General features: G+C 37.5%; 3 protein-coding genes across 3 annotated transcripts in view; 1 reads left to right on the top strand and 2 right to left on the bottom strand.

Moving 5' to 3' along the window:
- Positions 1-6: 6 nt before the first annotated feature.
- On the bottom strand, positions 7-2,974 carry LOC149729638 (uncharacterized). Its single transcript, XM_089886077.1, has one exon. The coding sequence runs from the start codon at positions 2,891-2,893 to the stop codon at positions 332-334; it is 2,562 nt and encodes an 853-aa protein (XP_089742203.1). The 5' UTR covers positions 2,894-2,974; the 3' UTR covers positions 7-331.
- A 1,121-nt stretch (positions 2,975-4,095) lies between these two features.
- Positions 4,096-11,414, top strand: LOC149729637 (uncharacterized). The gene is made up of 12 exons (XM_089886091.1): positions 4,096-4,456; positions 4,618-4,808; positions 5,163-5,308; positions 5,981-6,108; positions 6,232-6,446; positions 7,354-7,408; positions 7,769-7,883; positions 8,606-8,683; positions 9,056-9,155; positions 9,347-9,410; positions 9,732-9,910; positions 10,344-11,414. Exons 1-12 carry the CDS (start codon positions 4,310-4,312, stop codon positions 10,504-10,506), a joined length of 1,581 nt encoding a protein of 526 aa, XP_089742217.1. The 5' UTR covers positions 4,096-4,309; the 3' UTR covers positions 10,507-11,414.
- A 1,782-nt stretch (positions 11,415-13,196) lies between these two features.
- The window catches only part of LOC149729636 (dynein beta chain, ciliary-like), a 65,213-nt gene continuing 62,064 nt past the window's right edge, over positions 13,197-16,345 (bottom strand). The window contains exons 88-91 of the mRNA XM_089886062.1: positions 15,828-15,951; positions 14,752-14,881; positions 14,315-14,400; positions 13,197-13,620 (exon numbers count right to left, since the gene is read on the bottom strand). Of these exons, the coding sequence (XP_089742188.1) occupies positions 13,459-13,620; positions 14,315-14,400; positions 14,752-14,881; positions 15,828-15,951 (502 nt within the window). The 3' untranslated portion in view covers positions 13,197-13,458. The remainder of the gene's footprint in view (positions 13,621-14,314; positions 14,401-14,751; positions 14,882-15,827; positions 15,952-16,345) is intronic.

The raw sequence follows: 16,345 nt of genomic DNA, 5'->3' as shown, positions 1-16,345 counted from the left end.
AACCACCTAAAAAGCCATAAAAGTGTAAACGTATACTGTTTTATACATAAAAAAGAGCATTTGTGCGAGTGTGGAAGTAAAAACAGGCAATAAAAGTGACAAATCCACCACAAAACATGTTTAACATATTTAAAACTTTCCAAAATGCAATTAGTGCAGTAAAAGTATGAAATTCATGGAAATTAACTTAAACCAATAAAAACAGTTGAGAAAAAAAGTATATATATATATATAAAATGATATGTTTTCAAATTTGTGAAAATTGTTTTCTCAATTGGATACGGTATTAAGAAACGCACAAGAAATGTTTATCTTAAAATGAATAAAAGATTTACCTTCCACCAGTAGGAATAGGTGGAAGGACTGGTTTAATGTTGGCACCAGGTTTATCAGGTTGGTCAAATGACTCCATCCAGTCTTCCAAACCATCCACTATTCTTGGGGCAAGAGGAGTTGCAGTTCGGGATGAATCTTTCAGTGATCCTTTCAGGGACTCCAAAGCATCATTGAGTGCTCCAAGATCAAGAGGTTGATCTGAAAACTCAACAGGAGCGTTTGGTTTCGATCTTCGAGTTTGGTCTTTACAAGATTCTTCATCAGAAAATCCGCGGGCAGACGATAGGCCAGATAATCCTGTGCTATCTTCGTTCGAGCTGTTTGAGCTGTCTGGAGAAATTCGGTCGCTTTTTGTTTTGTCGGAAATGTCATTTTGCCCATTTTCGATAGTAACTTGGCTCATGTTAGGGTACATGGAGGCAGCAAATGCAGGGTCTTGGTACAGAGACGCAGCTTGAGCCATTGGGCTTCCTTCAAGCATTCCTGGTGCTGTCATTGGCACCATTGGTCGCCTGAATAACTCATCATACACACTTGGAGAAAATCCTTCCACGGCCTCTTTTGCTGCATTTTGCCGTCGCCTGTAAGAAGCTTCTTCAACTGGTGTTTTTCTTGAGTCCAGTTTAATCTGGTTCTTGGCAGAATTTGGGTCATTGCTGTTTGTGGAGTCTCCATGAAAAGAAGGGCGTGACCATGTCCTTCTCATGTGCCCTGATAAAGTGGTCTGATGCGTTCCCGACTCTTCCTTGTGTTCAGTGGTGGACAACCTCGGAACTGCTACTTCAGCATCTGCCCCTGATAGATCTGTTGTGCCAAGATAGTCCATCACCAACTGCCGAAGCCTGTCATATGCTTCACCCAGCTTATCACTGTTGATTACCATATCAAAGAATCCTGGATTTCCCTGGTTAATTTCTGCATACATGGCGGTCTGTTTCTCACTTATGTGTTTTACTTGATCTTTGGTGTAAAGACCCCTTTCAATCATTCTTGCTTTGTGTTCATTTTTTGAAACTGGAAGTATGAGTACATAACGGGGCTCAAAATAGGTATTTTTGAGCGTTCGAACACCATTTATTTCCATATGCACAACACATGCCAATCCTTCCTTAGCTACACTTTCAATGGCATCAAGACTGAGACCATACAGGCAACCAGAGTGTCTGTAGGTTTGCACAAAATAACCTTGGCTTAGAAGAGCTTGGAAGTGATTGGGAGTAACAAAATGATATTCTTTCCCATTTGTCTCACCAGGATGCATCACCCTTGTAGTATGAGAGACACCGAACCCAAAATAATCTGGAAACTCCTGCGCAAGTCGGTGAGCAAGCTCTCTTTTCCCAGAGGCCTGTGGTCCTGTTAACACCAGCATGGGGTATGGCATCTCAATGCTTGGAAGCGTGCTTTCATAGATCTTGCTTGGCTGAAGGAACCGATATACTGTATGGGTTATATGATCCAAAGCAGCTTGTACTTCTGGTGGGGGGTCGAACAAATTGACAGCCATCACTTTTTCCTCTACACTAACCGGCACTCCATCAAGTTCAGTAATCTGTTGCATAGCAAATATAACTGATTTCCTGTATTCCTCAGCTTCTACCATAGGGTTGTTTACAAAGTTTAAGGTCCTGATGCTTTGGATGGATTCAATGTATTGTATCTCAGCTAAATCAGAAAGCTGGTTGCCTTCACAATTCAATAGGCACAAATCATTCATGCCTTCCAAACCACACAAGCTGAACAGGTTGTTACCGGATAAATCCAGTTCCTGAAGCTGTTGAACTGTTTCCAGGTTCTCAATTTGCGTAAGCTTGTTGTGAGCAAGTTCCAACACCCGAAGGTTCAGATTTTCAAAGCCTGAAATATTTTGTATAAGATTCCTTGAAAGAACAAGTTTCTGCAGATAGCTGCAGTTAGAAAGTCCCTCTACTTCTTCAATGCGGTTGTGCTCTAAATTGAGGATTGAAAGATGATCATGAGTTGATAAGTCTGGCACCTTGGTGATGTTGTTGTGTGAAAAATCTGCCTCTCTGAGCCCAAATGGAGGTTCAAAATCAAGGACCTCTGTGAGTTCATTATGGGAGACATTCAGCTTAACAAGATATCGCATATTTCGTAACGCAGAAAGGTCAGTGAGATTGTTATGTGAGAGATCAAGCTCCTGGATGTGTTGCAGTGATTCCAAAGCAGATATATCCTCCAGGCCAATTCCCTGCAGGTTAAGTTTAAGAAACACATGCATAGTTCCACATGCAGAAGTCCCAATGTTGCTCAAGCCACGAGAAATCAACTTTTGGGTAAGGACTGAAATCTTCCGACCAGGGTCCTCCTCTTCCTCCATTATGGAGGATGCATCATCCGGAATAAAGAGAGTAAGATCTGCATCTGGTCCAAGGACTTGATTTGGGTTGAGGATGTTGGATTCGCTTAGGGTGAGCTTCTGTGCATCGATTCCCATCCCTTGACCTTGGGAAAGGTCGACCGCTTTTTCCACTTCCACATCCTTGACTCTGGGAGACGGGGATCGACTCTTCTTCCCTTTAGGTTTATGCTTCATTACACCACTATAAATAAATTAAACTGGAAGTTTAAAATCAAAGGTCTGAAATCACATTAGAAATAGTATTTACAAACATGTTTTAGTGAAAAAAATTCTTGTTCCGCTATCCAAATAAATTAACTTGAATATAAGGTATGGAAAGGTAATTGTAACAAGGTAACAACTCAATTAAAACTTGTACTTAATGGTTTTAAGTGTCATCATAAACAATTAAATAGGCCAATCGACCCTACACACTTGTTACTTGATGTAGACAAGATACTTTTGTTTTTTAAACTTGAATCGTATTACGCTTGATAAAGAATCAATGTAAAACTATATCTATGGTGGTATAAAATATGAACATCAAGTTTGCATTGCAGAGCTTAATGTAGAAAGTTAAACTTTTAACATTGCTTTTTATACCTTAACTACAAAATACAAACAATGAATTTACACAATATTCTAAATGCTTCACAAGTTCTTAAGCGCGTACAATTGCCATAGAAACGCATCCTTTTTGTCGCCACCTAGCGTATGGTAAAATATAAATATCATAAAAGGAGACAGATGTAAATGGCAGAATCTGTTTATATACGGCCTCTGGTAAATAGCATAGGTTAATTAATACAACAAAGAAAGGGAAATAAAAAAAAAAACGACAGTCGTTATACACACGCTGCGGGTAAATACGGTCCTCAATAAAACTAAAACTATAAGGGTTGCGCGCGGTTGCCGATATTTCGACCAGAAGCGCTACGCGGCAAAGTCCAATAGATGCCAAATGACCAGGGGGGGTCACAAGCCAACTTTTGGTCGGACCTCGTAGCATTTTTGTTTGGTCACAATTAAAATACTATTTATAGTTAAACATCGTATGATGAATATAAACTTTTAACAATACATACTAAAGGGAAAGGGAAAATTGTACTTTTATCATTACTACCCGTCTTTTTCGGATTTTTTTTGGCAGCATTTTAGGCCCATTTATTAGACATAGATATTCTTAGCGTTTTATAGCACATTACATCGAATTAACGAAAAACCTAACCCTTCTGATACATAAGCTACACAACCTTTTTAATCTATTTTTTTGGACATTACGTAATTACATTACAGAGACCGTTTGTTAATTCGAAATTATCTTAAAACCTACTTGTTGTTTGTGACTTTGTGAGTCTGCATTAAAAACATTCTAGTTACTTGCAACAGTCAACCTTCTTTTCTCTTTAGTTAAATCCAGCCATTCGAATCCACAGAAACAGAAGGCGTGAATCGCAGAAGAACGCTCTGGCTTATCAAAAAAGGCACGGAGGGTATATCAAGATTCTTCGATCGGCATGTCAACGACATTTCGCCCGTTGTGATCACGTACACAATCGCAAATCTGACAAACGCAGATTCTACGTGAACAGTCAAATTTTATTTATGTAAATGGTAAATAATTCAGCAGCGGTTACGGGAATGGAGGTAGATACCATAGTTTATATTATCTTGGAAGTTTTACTTGGCGTCTTATCGATTTTCGGCAATGCCCTTGTCTGCTATGTAGTGCTTCATTCAAGAACACTTCGAAAAAAGGTGGGTGCCGATTAAAAACCTTTATCAAAATTTTAGGAGTTTCAGTTCATCTGTATGTTTTATTAGCGCTTTGTCTATAAGAAGTTTTACTTTGCACATGCGTTACCGAGTTGGTAAAACAAAACTTACATGCTTATCAATCACAATAACTTTACACACAGGTTATGTACATGTTCGTAACTTCTTTAGCCGTTGCTGACATATGTGTGGGTGCTATTGCAATACCGTTCGCAATTTTGACAAAACTGGGTTTACCGAGGTCGTCTCCCTTTCTATGCGTTTCAATGCTGTCTTTTATAATGATACCAACCCAAATCTCAATCTTTAATCTCATGGCTATCTCGGTTGAGCGGTAAGTAGGCAGGTCCTTTGAGTTTGTTTTGTGTTGATGGCCGACCATGATTTACAGCCTTTTTGAATAAACAACCGCGGCTAGTTATCCCATATTACTTTCGGTCGGTAGTTTCAAATTGACCCACTGCAAAGTCACGTAAGCAACAATCAATTCAATTTGTAAAAGCTTCATTTGCTCTTTTCATCTAACTTTGTGAATTACATATCACGTAGCCTACTACAATGTTTTAATAATTCCCTTCCACAAACAAATAGGTTGATGCAACATTCCACTGCGTTCTTTAATTCCAATTCAGTTTGCGTTAAGTTTAATCACTTTAGGTTCAACCTATTTCAATGTATTCCATTTCAGATACTTATCGATACGCCATCCACGCATCCACTACAATAAGCTTACAGTAGACAAATCGCTCACTGTCGTCGTATTGACATGGATTGTGTCTGTAGTTATTGGAATGCTGCCTTTGTTTGGCTGGAATAAGATATCCAATCCACCCGGTAAGCAACCTATACCAGTTTTGAAACTGTTAAGCAGAACACCCGTGTTATAACGACTGTCGTTTCCCGGCCACGCGAGGAGAAAGCCAGTTACATTCTATTCACCATTTAAGTCGGGACGCATTGATAGCACTTTTTAATACCTTATTGTCACCAGTAGAAATTGAAATAGTTTTGACAGGTGATGGCACTGTGTTTACTCTGTGTACATTTTAAGCATGTACACGGGGCACCTGGCAGCACGACCGTGTTTTAGGTAATCATACTGTCGAGCTGTCATTTTATTTCTGATAGGTTAACCACAAGGTTTCTTGAACGTCGTTGTAATTATAATCTCTCATTTATAAGCAACTAATAATTTCCAAGTGTATGTTGCTTATAACCTATTTATAATAAATTCATGATTCCCGGTACCTACAAGACGTGATTAGTTAAATGTCCCATCGTCGTGCTAGCTGCATTTAAAGGAATCAGATTCATAAATACAAACAGTCAAAATGATCATTTCCCCTAACCAGACAAAAAGGAAACAAAGTAGAATAGTAAATTACAATGGCAACGAAAGCAATAACAGCAATGCCTTTAAACTCAATAACACTTTTATTTTGTATTCGCTGATCCGATCGGCTGCCAGTATTGGGATTAGTATCAATTTAAAGTCTGCTTTTACAGGGGGGCGTTTCAACGAAACCTTAATTATCCAGAGATTCTCAATCATACTCCAATCTCGAGCCACAAACTCAACGCCCACAGTAATCCCCTCGCCAAAACCGTCTTTGGATCAATGCGAATTTATGCAGGTATATGAGGAACTGGCGTACATGACGCGGTTGGCATTTTCTGATATACCAGACACCCGCATAAATCTATTATGAATTATTTATAAAAACAAGCCGTTCATATATATAACTGAACATGTTTAGGTGATGGATTTCGACTACATGTTTTTCAACTTCGCAGCGTGCGTGCTACCGCCCCTCATTACCTCCGCCATTCTCTACTTCATTATTTTCGTGTCGGTACTGCGAGTGCAGGAGAAATCGCCGTCAACTTTGGTCCAGGCGGGCGCAAGCGCCTCCCCAACCTTCAGCAACAGAAGTTTCAGCACCACCCCCGTCTTTCGGCGCCATCAAATGACGTAAGGCGACAATTTGAATATAAAGTACTGTGTGGTAAGGTGCTACACCTTATAGCACTTAATATCGTACTATCCTAATCGTGTTTTAAACAAATACCAACGGAGAATTTTGTCTCTATATTGCCGCAGATGTGTCATATATAGTAGGGCGGGGGAAGACGGGACACCTTTAGCACATAATGTCCAAATATCCTGGCCGTGTTTTAAACAATGCTATGGGAGTCGTAAAGATACGGTTTAATAATTCTTTGAATGTTCTTTGCTTACTATCAATTGGATCGAGAAAATAGAATAAAAAGGTTTTCCGTTTCCCCCCACCCTATACTATGTTACTGCGTGGTAAGATGCGACACCTTTAGCACATAATATTTAAATATCCCATCTTGTTTTAAACCTTTAACAACGGTCCACGGGAGTCGTGAGAATGCAGTTTAATAATTCTGATGTTCTTTGTTTACTACCAAATGAGAGGAGAAAATAAAAAGAAAAGGTGTCCCATCTTCCCCACCCTACTATACATTCCCAAAATACGATCGGAATGTTTGCCGACAGACGTAGGTGTATAAATAAAATATTAATGCAGTCAATGACAACAACATTAACCGTTGGCAAATATATTTTCTCTGTCAATGTTTACAACAATAACGGTATAGGGTGGGGAAAGATGAGACATTTTTTATTATAAATCCATTGAAAAATCCATTTCAATCTTGCAGCATTTCTAAATGTCGATTTTTATTTAAAGCGTTTAATTGAAAATATTAATTACAAACGTCGCTGAACCGTTTGAAGCTCTCACGCTTTAAATCATTTTTGCCAATTGCCCCACACACAAAAATAAAATATGCCAATTAAGATGCATTGAATTTCAGAAATCCGTCAAATTTAAAAGTTAAATTTTCCTCAGAAAACCTCATGCAAATTCCAAGACTGGAAACGGGTCACAATATCAAGAAACACAGGTACCAAGTCCGCAATGGTCAATACATAATAACAAGTAGCAAGAAAACCAATTATGGCCAATTATTTTACTTTTTTATGTCCAGTGACATCTTTCCAATGCAGAATCAATAACAGCAGGTGTTTCATTGTACTCTAAGTTCGACTTCTAAAGCAAATGTTGTCGAAAATAAATTCTGTTACATAGTACTGTGGGGTAAGAAGGGATAATGTTAACACCTAAATCCCATATTTCCCGATAATTTTTGACCAACTAACAGCGGTTTTACTGTGGACTTTTGACCAACTAAAATGGTTTTACTGTGGATGCGTGAAATTATTAGGTTTTTTTACAATATCATGCAAAAAATCCATTTTTTTAGAAACAGGGCGATATTCCTACCCCAAGTATAATGCAAAAACCAGGCAAAGAAAGTAAATCTTCAACGGACGCAAGAGATCAACTTAAACGAAACGCAAAAGAAATCCAGCTGCAAGGTGAATTTTTAATTAGTGAATCTAAAAACCTGGAATGTAATTTAAACGGTGGAAACTGAAAAAGGCGGGAAAAAACAAAAATTAATTCGAATGCTTTAGTTAGAACCTCACATATGAGTGGTAAAGTCCCTATATGATAACCAAGCCTTTTACATTTGAAGTAACATACATTTAAAGTAACAAACTTTTGAAGTAACATATATTTCAAGTAAATGTTACGCAAGGCGGCAAGCTTTTATCAAATCAATCAGCCGTTATGTAAAAATAGAAGACGCCAAACATGACGAAACTACTTTGATAGCAGCCTTGCGGTAATGCCAAAGCTAAATGAACTGAGTGTTAAATTAAATTTGTTTCTTGCTGTACATCATATGTCCCCTAGGACCCGTATCGTGTGTAGATGCATCGAAGCATATAATTGAAGGTCTTATTATCGATCTGACCCGCATGTCCAATCTATGGTTTAGTTTGATTATCAAAACTATAGTCGTTGTAACCACTAGTGCTAACACATAATCACTGTCAGGACTAGGCGTACATATGTTGTTTTAACTAATATGTCGATCGACCGCCGGGGAATATGCCATTGTTTGGAGCGTTTACCACACAAAAAATAGTACCTTGTCAATGTTAAAAATAAAACAAATTAAAATGCTTCGAAAAACCTGGTATGTTAAAATCGACAGTGACCGGTTTTATCCAGTTATTTCCGCTTTTTGCAGTTGAGTCGCCGTCAAGCTCAGCTGTCTTTCAAAATCTCCCTGAACCCGAGAAGGAATTACCAGCCAATAACTCAGCAGGTAAATGACATACTGTATAATACTGAGTTTCTCAAACTAGCTGCACATACACACCATGAAAAAGTGTCCGGTGTCACAAAACTGTCACCGGTAAAATCAACTTCACAAAGTTTTAAGATTTTTTTGTGCAAAAATATATAATGCCAGTTTTAACCAAAGGGTTTTAACAATCTTGTTTCAGCCAAGTGTACCGTGTATTGCGTCATAATTCAGTTAACTTTACGCAGATTTACGCAGTAATTTAACAACAAGACCAAACTGTAACTTTTTATCTTGTCTTTCAGTCTGTATCTTGGTGCTCGTTGAAATATGAAATTTGTTTCGACATGCACACGACCCAGCTCTAACTACAGGCCATATTTTAATTCCCAGAGCAGCACCTTGCCCTTGACAAGCACCTGCTTTCAGATCGTTTGAACAAAATCGCGTTGGACGAAAACCATCTCAACAAACCACGTTCCCTAAGTTGCAAGTAAGTTTTACATGTACATTCGGAAAACCAAAACTAATATCGACACCTAAAAGGTGGTAGGCGTACCACACTTGGTAAATTTTACGCAAATGCATTATTTAAGACACCTGTTACTAAGATAAATAAACTGATTGAGTTGCACTGCTGGCTTGATAATCGATGGTAATTTATTTTCGTTGTAAATTTTAAAGGTACGAACCGAAGAGCGGAACGTGCTGCTCGAAATTGACAGACTCAACCGTTTCGACCTATTCTGTGAGTTGCGCTCGCTTTGAGAAATTACCAAACGTACATTTAGGCTTAAACGCATGTTATGGTGTGAGCTTTCTCCAGTAAATAAGCTTTTGGGAGAAACACAAATAATTCGTATGTTCTATTTTCGTTCTACCCACATGTTCTGTTGGCGCAACTGTAGAATTTCTGCGTGTGTTACTAACTTCCTTAAATAAAACAGTTTCGACATTAAACGCTACGCAAAAAAATAATACCTAATGATTTCAAACTCTTTATCTCGTAAACTATATTGTTAACAAATACGCGCCTGGCGCTTGGGTTTTAAATTACACATTTCTTCAGTCCACGCCATGCCGGTCACGCACCGGAACAAATGACTTTCAAGCGGCAAAGAAACGAAGCCACAATGAGCGGCATGTTCGCAGAGTTCGTGAAATGAGGGCCGCTGTTGTGCTCGCACTTATCGTGCTCTCGTTCGCCATCTGCTGGATGCCGATACACATCCTGAACACTATTCACAGGTGAGAATCGAGGACTACTATATGTGTGTAACAATAACTGTGGTCCTCATTTACAAATTAGTTTATTTTCTAAATTAATCCTATTGCAATGTAAACATACAGCAAACATTATATTACTTCTGCTACCAGGCATAATGTAAGGAATCTTTCCATGGCTCGTCTGATATGAAAAAAAGTTTTGTATTTCCGACGTTTCGTTTATGCAGAAGTTTTGCTGGATGGAAACAGAAACGTCGAAAGCACACTACGTTTTTTCAAAACATTTGTTTTTGTCTGTCATTAAATGAGTAGTAAAAAATGAACCCCAAATATCTCAAAATGCCCCATGTCCCAACTTACCCCACCCTACTATACGTCTAGTGATGTAGAAGTCCAACCGACACGAATAAACCGACTGACGTGTGTGACTTCGTTAAAGTTGTTTTTCGTTCAGGTTTGACCCTTCCCGGGTAATCCCAGCGTATGTTTACAACGTGGCAATCTTATTATCGCACTGCAACAGCACCGTCAACTTTTTCCTCTACTCATGGCGACTCAAAGCGTTCAGAATACATTTGCACAAAAGGGTGTTGAACAAGCTAAAGCGCAACGACTAATGTAAACTATTATACGAACAACCCGAAACCTCATCTAGTATACAAGTTACATTCTACGATCAAATCATTCCAGGAATAATGACTTATAACATTATATAGTAGGATGGGGGAAGATGGGACACCTTTTCCTTCTATTTTCTCGTACAATTTGGTAGTAAACAAAAAACGTTCAAGGAATTATAAAACCTTTTCCTCGCGACTTTCATGGACCATTGTTAATTGTTTAAAATACGATTAGGGTAATTATATATTTCGTGCTAAAGGTGTCCCATCCTCCCCCACCCCACTATACCATTTAAATACACAACTCAAGTTGGCTATAAGTCCAGATTTCTCTGTAAATGTATGTGGTAGGGTGGGGAAGATAGAACAGATTTCATTCTATTTTCTTGCCCATTTGGTAATAAACAAAGAACATTTAAAGAATTATAAAACTGTATCTTCTTGAACCGCATAGACCGTTGTTAACTGTTTAAAATGCGATCACGATTTCTTTATATTAGGCGATACAAGTGTCCTATCTTCCCCCATCCTACTATAGTACTGTGAAGGTAAGATGGGACACATTTGGCACATAGTATCCAAATACCCTGATCGTGTTTTAAACAATCAACAACGATCTATGCTGGAATCGTGAGGGTACCAATTTATAATTCTTTGTATGTTTTTTGTTTACTACCAAATGGGACAAGAAAATAGAATGAAAAGATGTCCCATCTTCCAATACCCTTCTACATAACAATTTCCATGTTTCCTATTCTGTTTTATAATACACTGCCCAACGTGTTGTACTTCGCCCATTAATTCATACGTACAATATATTTACAGCAAAATGTGCAACTGGTAAATTTGCTTGTGGACTTCTTTCCTGTTTTGTATACGTAATACACTGTACTACATCAAAACAAGACTCCTAGGTTAAATAGGGTCAGATCGGCAGAACGCCTTTCGCTACTCGGCGTAATTTAATACTACTGTACCACCATCTACGACGACAACAACAACAACAACGTCATTAGTGTCCGTTTTACACTAGGCCTATACGGGGAAAGCAAAAACAACACCAAGTTTTCCGTTTACACCGATTGATTTTAAAGAATTGAATACAGACCAAGACATTTGAGTATAAAATTAACTTTTATTATATGACGTCATCTGGTTATAAGTGACGTAATGGGTTTCTTTGACGTCATCAATCTAATAATCTCTTTAGTTGGGGCCGCAAACTAAACAGGAACAAAAATTGTAATAATTTTTTTACCCATATTTAAACCAAAAACCCGTACAACAAAAATTATTCGTAAAACAAGCTGACGTCATTTGAAATTTGATGACGTCAAAAAATTCACTCTGGTAGAAATTGATTGGTTCTCGCTAACACAAACACCTCGCTAGAGAGAAATTAACTGTTGTAACCTAATTACAAGCTTTCATAATGTAGGCTATATTGGACTGTATCTGAAAACGCACATAACCTTAAATACACAAACCGCACAATATATAATAGGATAGGAGAATACACATTTTCATTCTATTTTCTCGTCCCATTTGGTAGTAAACAAAAAATATTCAAAAAAATAATCATAAACCGTATCGTCACGACTTCAATAGACCGTTCTTAATTGTTTAATGTACATTCAGAATATTTGGATAATAGACGGTAAATGTGTCCCGTCTTCCCCTATAGTACTACATTCAACGTAATTTTAAGGTCCTTAATACAACTGCCTTCACACACCGTTACAATAATACAATGAACACTGCAGCATTATAAGTCTAACACTAGGAAAGTAGGACAAGCGGTGACAAGGAAACTCGGGCAACAAATGCTTAGAGCAAGCAAGGCGCGGAAAATCTACAGTAAAAAAAAAAAACAGTTTATAACTCCAACTTAGACATCATTTAGATTCAAGGCTCATCGCTGCTACCATTGTGTGCGTTTGTGTCATTGGGCAAGACAATTAACGACAATTGCTCTAACCCCAATCGCTGTGGGTTGTCTAAACTCTAAAAACTAACTTCTAAAAAAATATATAAAATTTCGTCAAAAAACATCATTTACAAAATTACATGTCTCGTAACTTGTAAACGGACACGAGGTTATAATAACGACTGTCGATTTCTCGTCACGCAAGGATAAAGCAAGTTACATGGAATCATTCACATAACAGATTCAGACCTACAATTGCCAAAGTTTACCAGTCATACCGGCGCCGTGACATAGGGGTTAGCGCGCCTGCCTGTAACCCAAAGATGGGGGATTCAAGGCTCGACGCTGCTAGTGCTACCATTGTGGGCGTATGTGTCCTTGGGCAAGACACTAAACAGCGATGCTTCAACCCAGTGGTCACTAATGGGTTGTCCAAATTATCAGCCATACATAACCCCCCCCCCCTAAAAAAAGCACCCACAAAGTAACATACAAGTAAAAAAACACAAGTAAAAAGGTAACTCGTAAGCTGGCACGAGGTGTTAAACCCGTGTGATAACGACTGTCGTTTTCCGGCCACGCGAGGATAAAGTAAGTTACATTCATTCATTCATTCATACCAATATTCACACTATTTTTGTTGTAAGTTTGCCACAATACATCTCTTTTGCATCTAAACTAAAAGGTTGCCTATCCTTAAAGTTAAACCATTGAAAATGTACTTGTCTAGTTGAATCTCAGCCAAAAAAAAGGGGTAATATGCTTGTCTGAAAATATATTTTTGAATCTATTTTAAAACGCAATCTCAAGAAATGGTATAGGAAAAAAAAAAAATTTGATTTTAAAACATATTTAGCTGATATAAAAACACTTAGTAATAGTGATACAGTGGACACAGGTGTAAAAAATAATACACGGTTTAGGAACTAGGCTTATACACAGTTTGGATAGTACGTTATGCTCGGACTTAATAAAACACAGTTAAACAATTCTGGTAAAAGAACAACACACCAAATTAAAAATCACACCATTAGTAAAATAGCTACGCCGCCGAGAGTCCATCTGGCTGGCTTTTCCTTGGTTTTTAGATTGAATGTCCACACAAAAGTTGGGCCACGCATCTTGGTCTTGTAGACAGGGCATGGATAAATATTTCTTGTTTCTTGTTTGTCAACAGGTATTGCCTGCAATAAAAAAAAAGTTTAAAATAATATTTGAACTTTTTTAAAATAGTAGAAAAGTCTAAATTATAAGCCATATCAAAAACAAAATCATACTCAAAGGTGAAAAGAGTGGTAACTTGTAAGCACACGAGGATCAAAAATGATGCAAAAATAACACGTGTCTGAATGCGATGTCACTGCACCGGTTGCACAAAGGACTTAAATGGGCTTTCTGGGTGTTGGAGGAATGGGCCAAATGTGGCCTAAATCCCAGGTCCTTGACAAGGACCTCACCCATTAAGATAAAAAAAGCGTAGAAACTAGTTAGTTGGCACGCCTCGTGGGAGTGTGGCACAGTAGTTAGCACGCCTGCCACTACCCCGTGGTTTCTGTTGGTACTACCTTTGTGGGCTAATGTGCTTTTGGACAAGACACTTAACGACTATTTCTCAAACACAGTGTTTACTTCTGGGTTGTTTAGAATGTTATTCTTAACAAATTCATATTAATTAAATAGGTTTTAGCTTGCATTGTTTTTCCACTAAGTATAGTAGGGTGGGGTAAAATAGGACATGTTTTTAATATATTTTCTCGTCCCAATTAATTGTAAACAGAATATATACAGATTTAAACAATCACGACTCTAAAAGATCGGCAATAAGAATTTACCAAAATATACACTTATGTTCAGTGTCAAGCTTAAAGTTTGTTTTACCTTGATAAATATGACTGGCATGGTTGGTGTTAATTCTTTCAGTATTCCTTCTGATATGAGGGAAGTCTGTACGTCCCATCTTGCACCTGATAAAATTTCATAATTATATTAAACAATGTATGAAATTCACGAATTTTTATTTAGTATGCCCCTTTAAAAGTATCCTACCTTCAAAAATAACTTTCCAGCTTTATCTTCTTGGTTTATCACAGTAATATTAAAACTTAAGGGCATACCAACAAAAAATATGAATTTTTTTTTAAATTAAAAAAGCTCAAATGTGATCTAAAAGTACTACCAAAGTTTCAAACAACAAAAAAAAAATAATGTGTCTCAAAACGGCAAATTTAACCGTTGGAATAAAATATAGTCGACCGCGTGATAATACATGGAATTGAAAACTTTCATTTTTTGTTGTTTTTAAAATATAATCTTACCCTCCATAAACAGACTGTGTATGTACGCTCCCTCTCGAGGTGAGCTGCTGAAATCTTCTTTGTTTTTCTTCGTCACATCACATTGAAGACACATTTTATCAAGTGGCCATTCGTTCTTTCTTGCCATTGCCTGTGTGTGGATGTAAATATTTGTCAGTTTAGTATTAAACCATATTAAACTGCAATTTTTTTAGTATGATGTTTAGTACACCTTTTATCATTCACTTAATCGCTCCTGACTGTACATTTTAAGATTAAATTATGTTTTGCATTTTGTTTATAAAAATATATATATTTTTTACAAATTAATCGCATAAATTAAAAAAATCTATTCATTAATTTTTATGCGGCATAATAAGTACGAAGCATGATACCATTGGTGTTCTATTATAAGATTTACACAGTGGTTTATATACCTTACAATATTGTTTGGAGTTTATTCTTATAATAATATTAATAACTTTATTTTTCTCTTCAATTACTGTAGTGAAGATTTAGAAATATTTTAAACGAAAAGACAGGATATAGCGACAAAACAACAGTTGTTAAAACACGCCTACAGTTAAAAACATATTTACTTTTAATTGGAAGAAAATAAGTTTGTTCGCTACAGTTTTTTACTAATTTTAAATTGGGCAACACATTTGTGTCTGGCCCAAGCAGACACACTTACAACAATTGCAGCATTAAGCCTCCAATCCTTTGGTTATTAGGCCAGTAGTTTAATTACTTACTACATTACACAACTACATAACTAAGCTATGTCCAGCTCAGTTAGTTAGCAAAGATGCCTCTAAACCATAAGTAACCGGTTCAAGGCTCTTCGTTGCTATCATTGTGGGCGTATGTATCCTTGGGCAAGACACTTAATGGCAATTGCTCTAACCAAGTGGTCACTAATGGGTTGCACAAATTATTCAACACACATAAAAAATCCACCAAAAATAATCACCCACAAATAACTTACACGATAGCTTGTAAGCTGGTGCAAGGTGTATGAAACAGAACACCTGTGTTTAATGACTGTCGTTTCCCGCCACACAAGGATAAAGTAAGTTACACTCAAGCTATGTTACCTGCATTATAGCTGTGAGGAAACTCTGGGGGTTGAAAAATCCACCAAGCCATACAGCAGCTGGTAGTTGGAAGTCAGATGTCCAGTTTTCAAGTTCTTTTATTCTTAACAAAAGATCCACATACCTAAACAATGAAAAAAATATTACATGCTTGTTTGCAAGTTATATTCGGCGCCGTCGCATAGTGGTTAGCGCGCCTGTTTGTAACCCAGAGGTAATAGGTTCAAGGCTCGACGCTGCTACCATTGATGGTGTATGTGTCCTTGGGCAAGACACTTAACAGCAATAGTTTCAACCCAGTGGTCACTAATGGGTTGTCCAAATTATCGGCCATACAGAAAAAAAATGAAAAAAATCTTCCAAAATATTCACCCTCAAAGTAACATACATGGTAACTTGTAAGCTGGCACGAGGTGTTAAACTCATCCGATAACGATTGACGTTTTCCGGCCACGTGAGAATAAAGTAAGTTACATTCATTCATTCATATACAGATTGCAAATACAATGTAAAGATTA

Source organism: Ciona robusta, chromosome 10, assembly GCF_009617815.1.
Source record: "Ciona robusta chromosome 10, ASM961781v2".
Classification (NCBI taxonomy): domain Eukaryota; kingdom Metazoa; phylum Chordata; class Ascidiacea; order Phlebobranchia; family Cionidae; genus Ciona; species Ciona robusta.
Note: the sequence above shows the minus strand (reverse complement) of the source record. Positions and strands in the feature narration are given on the sequence as shown.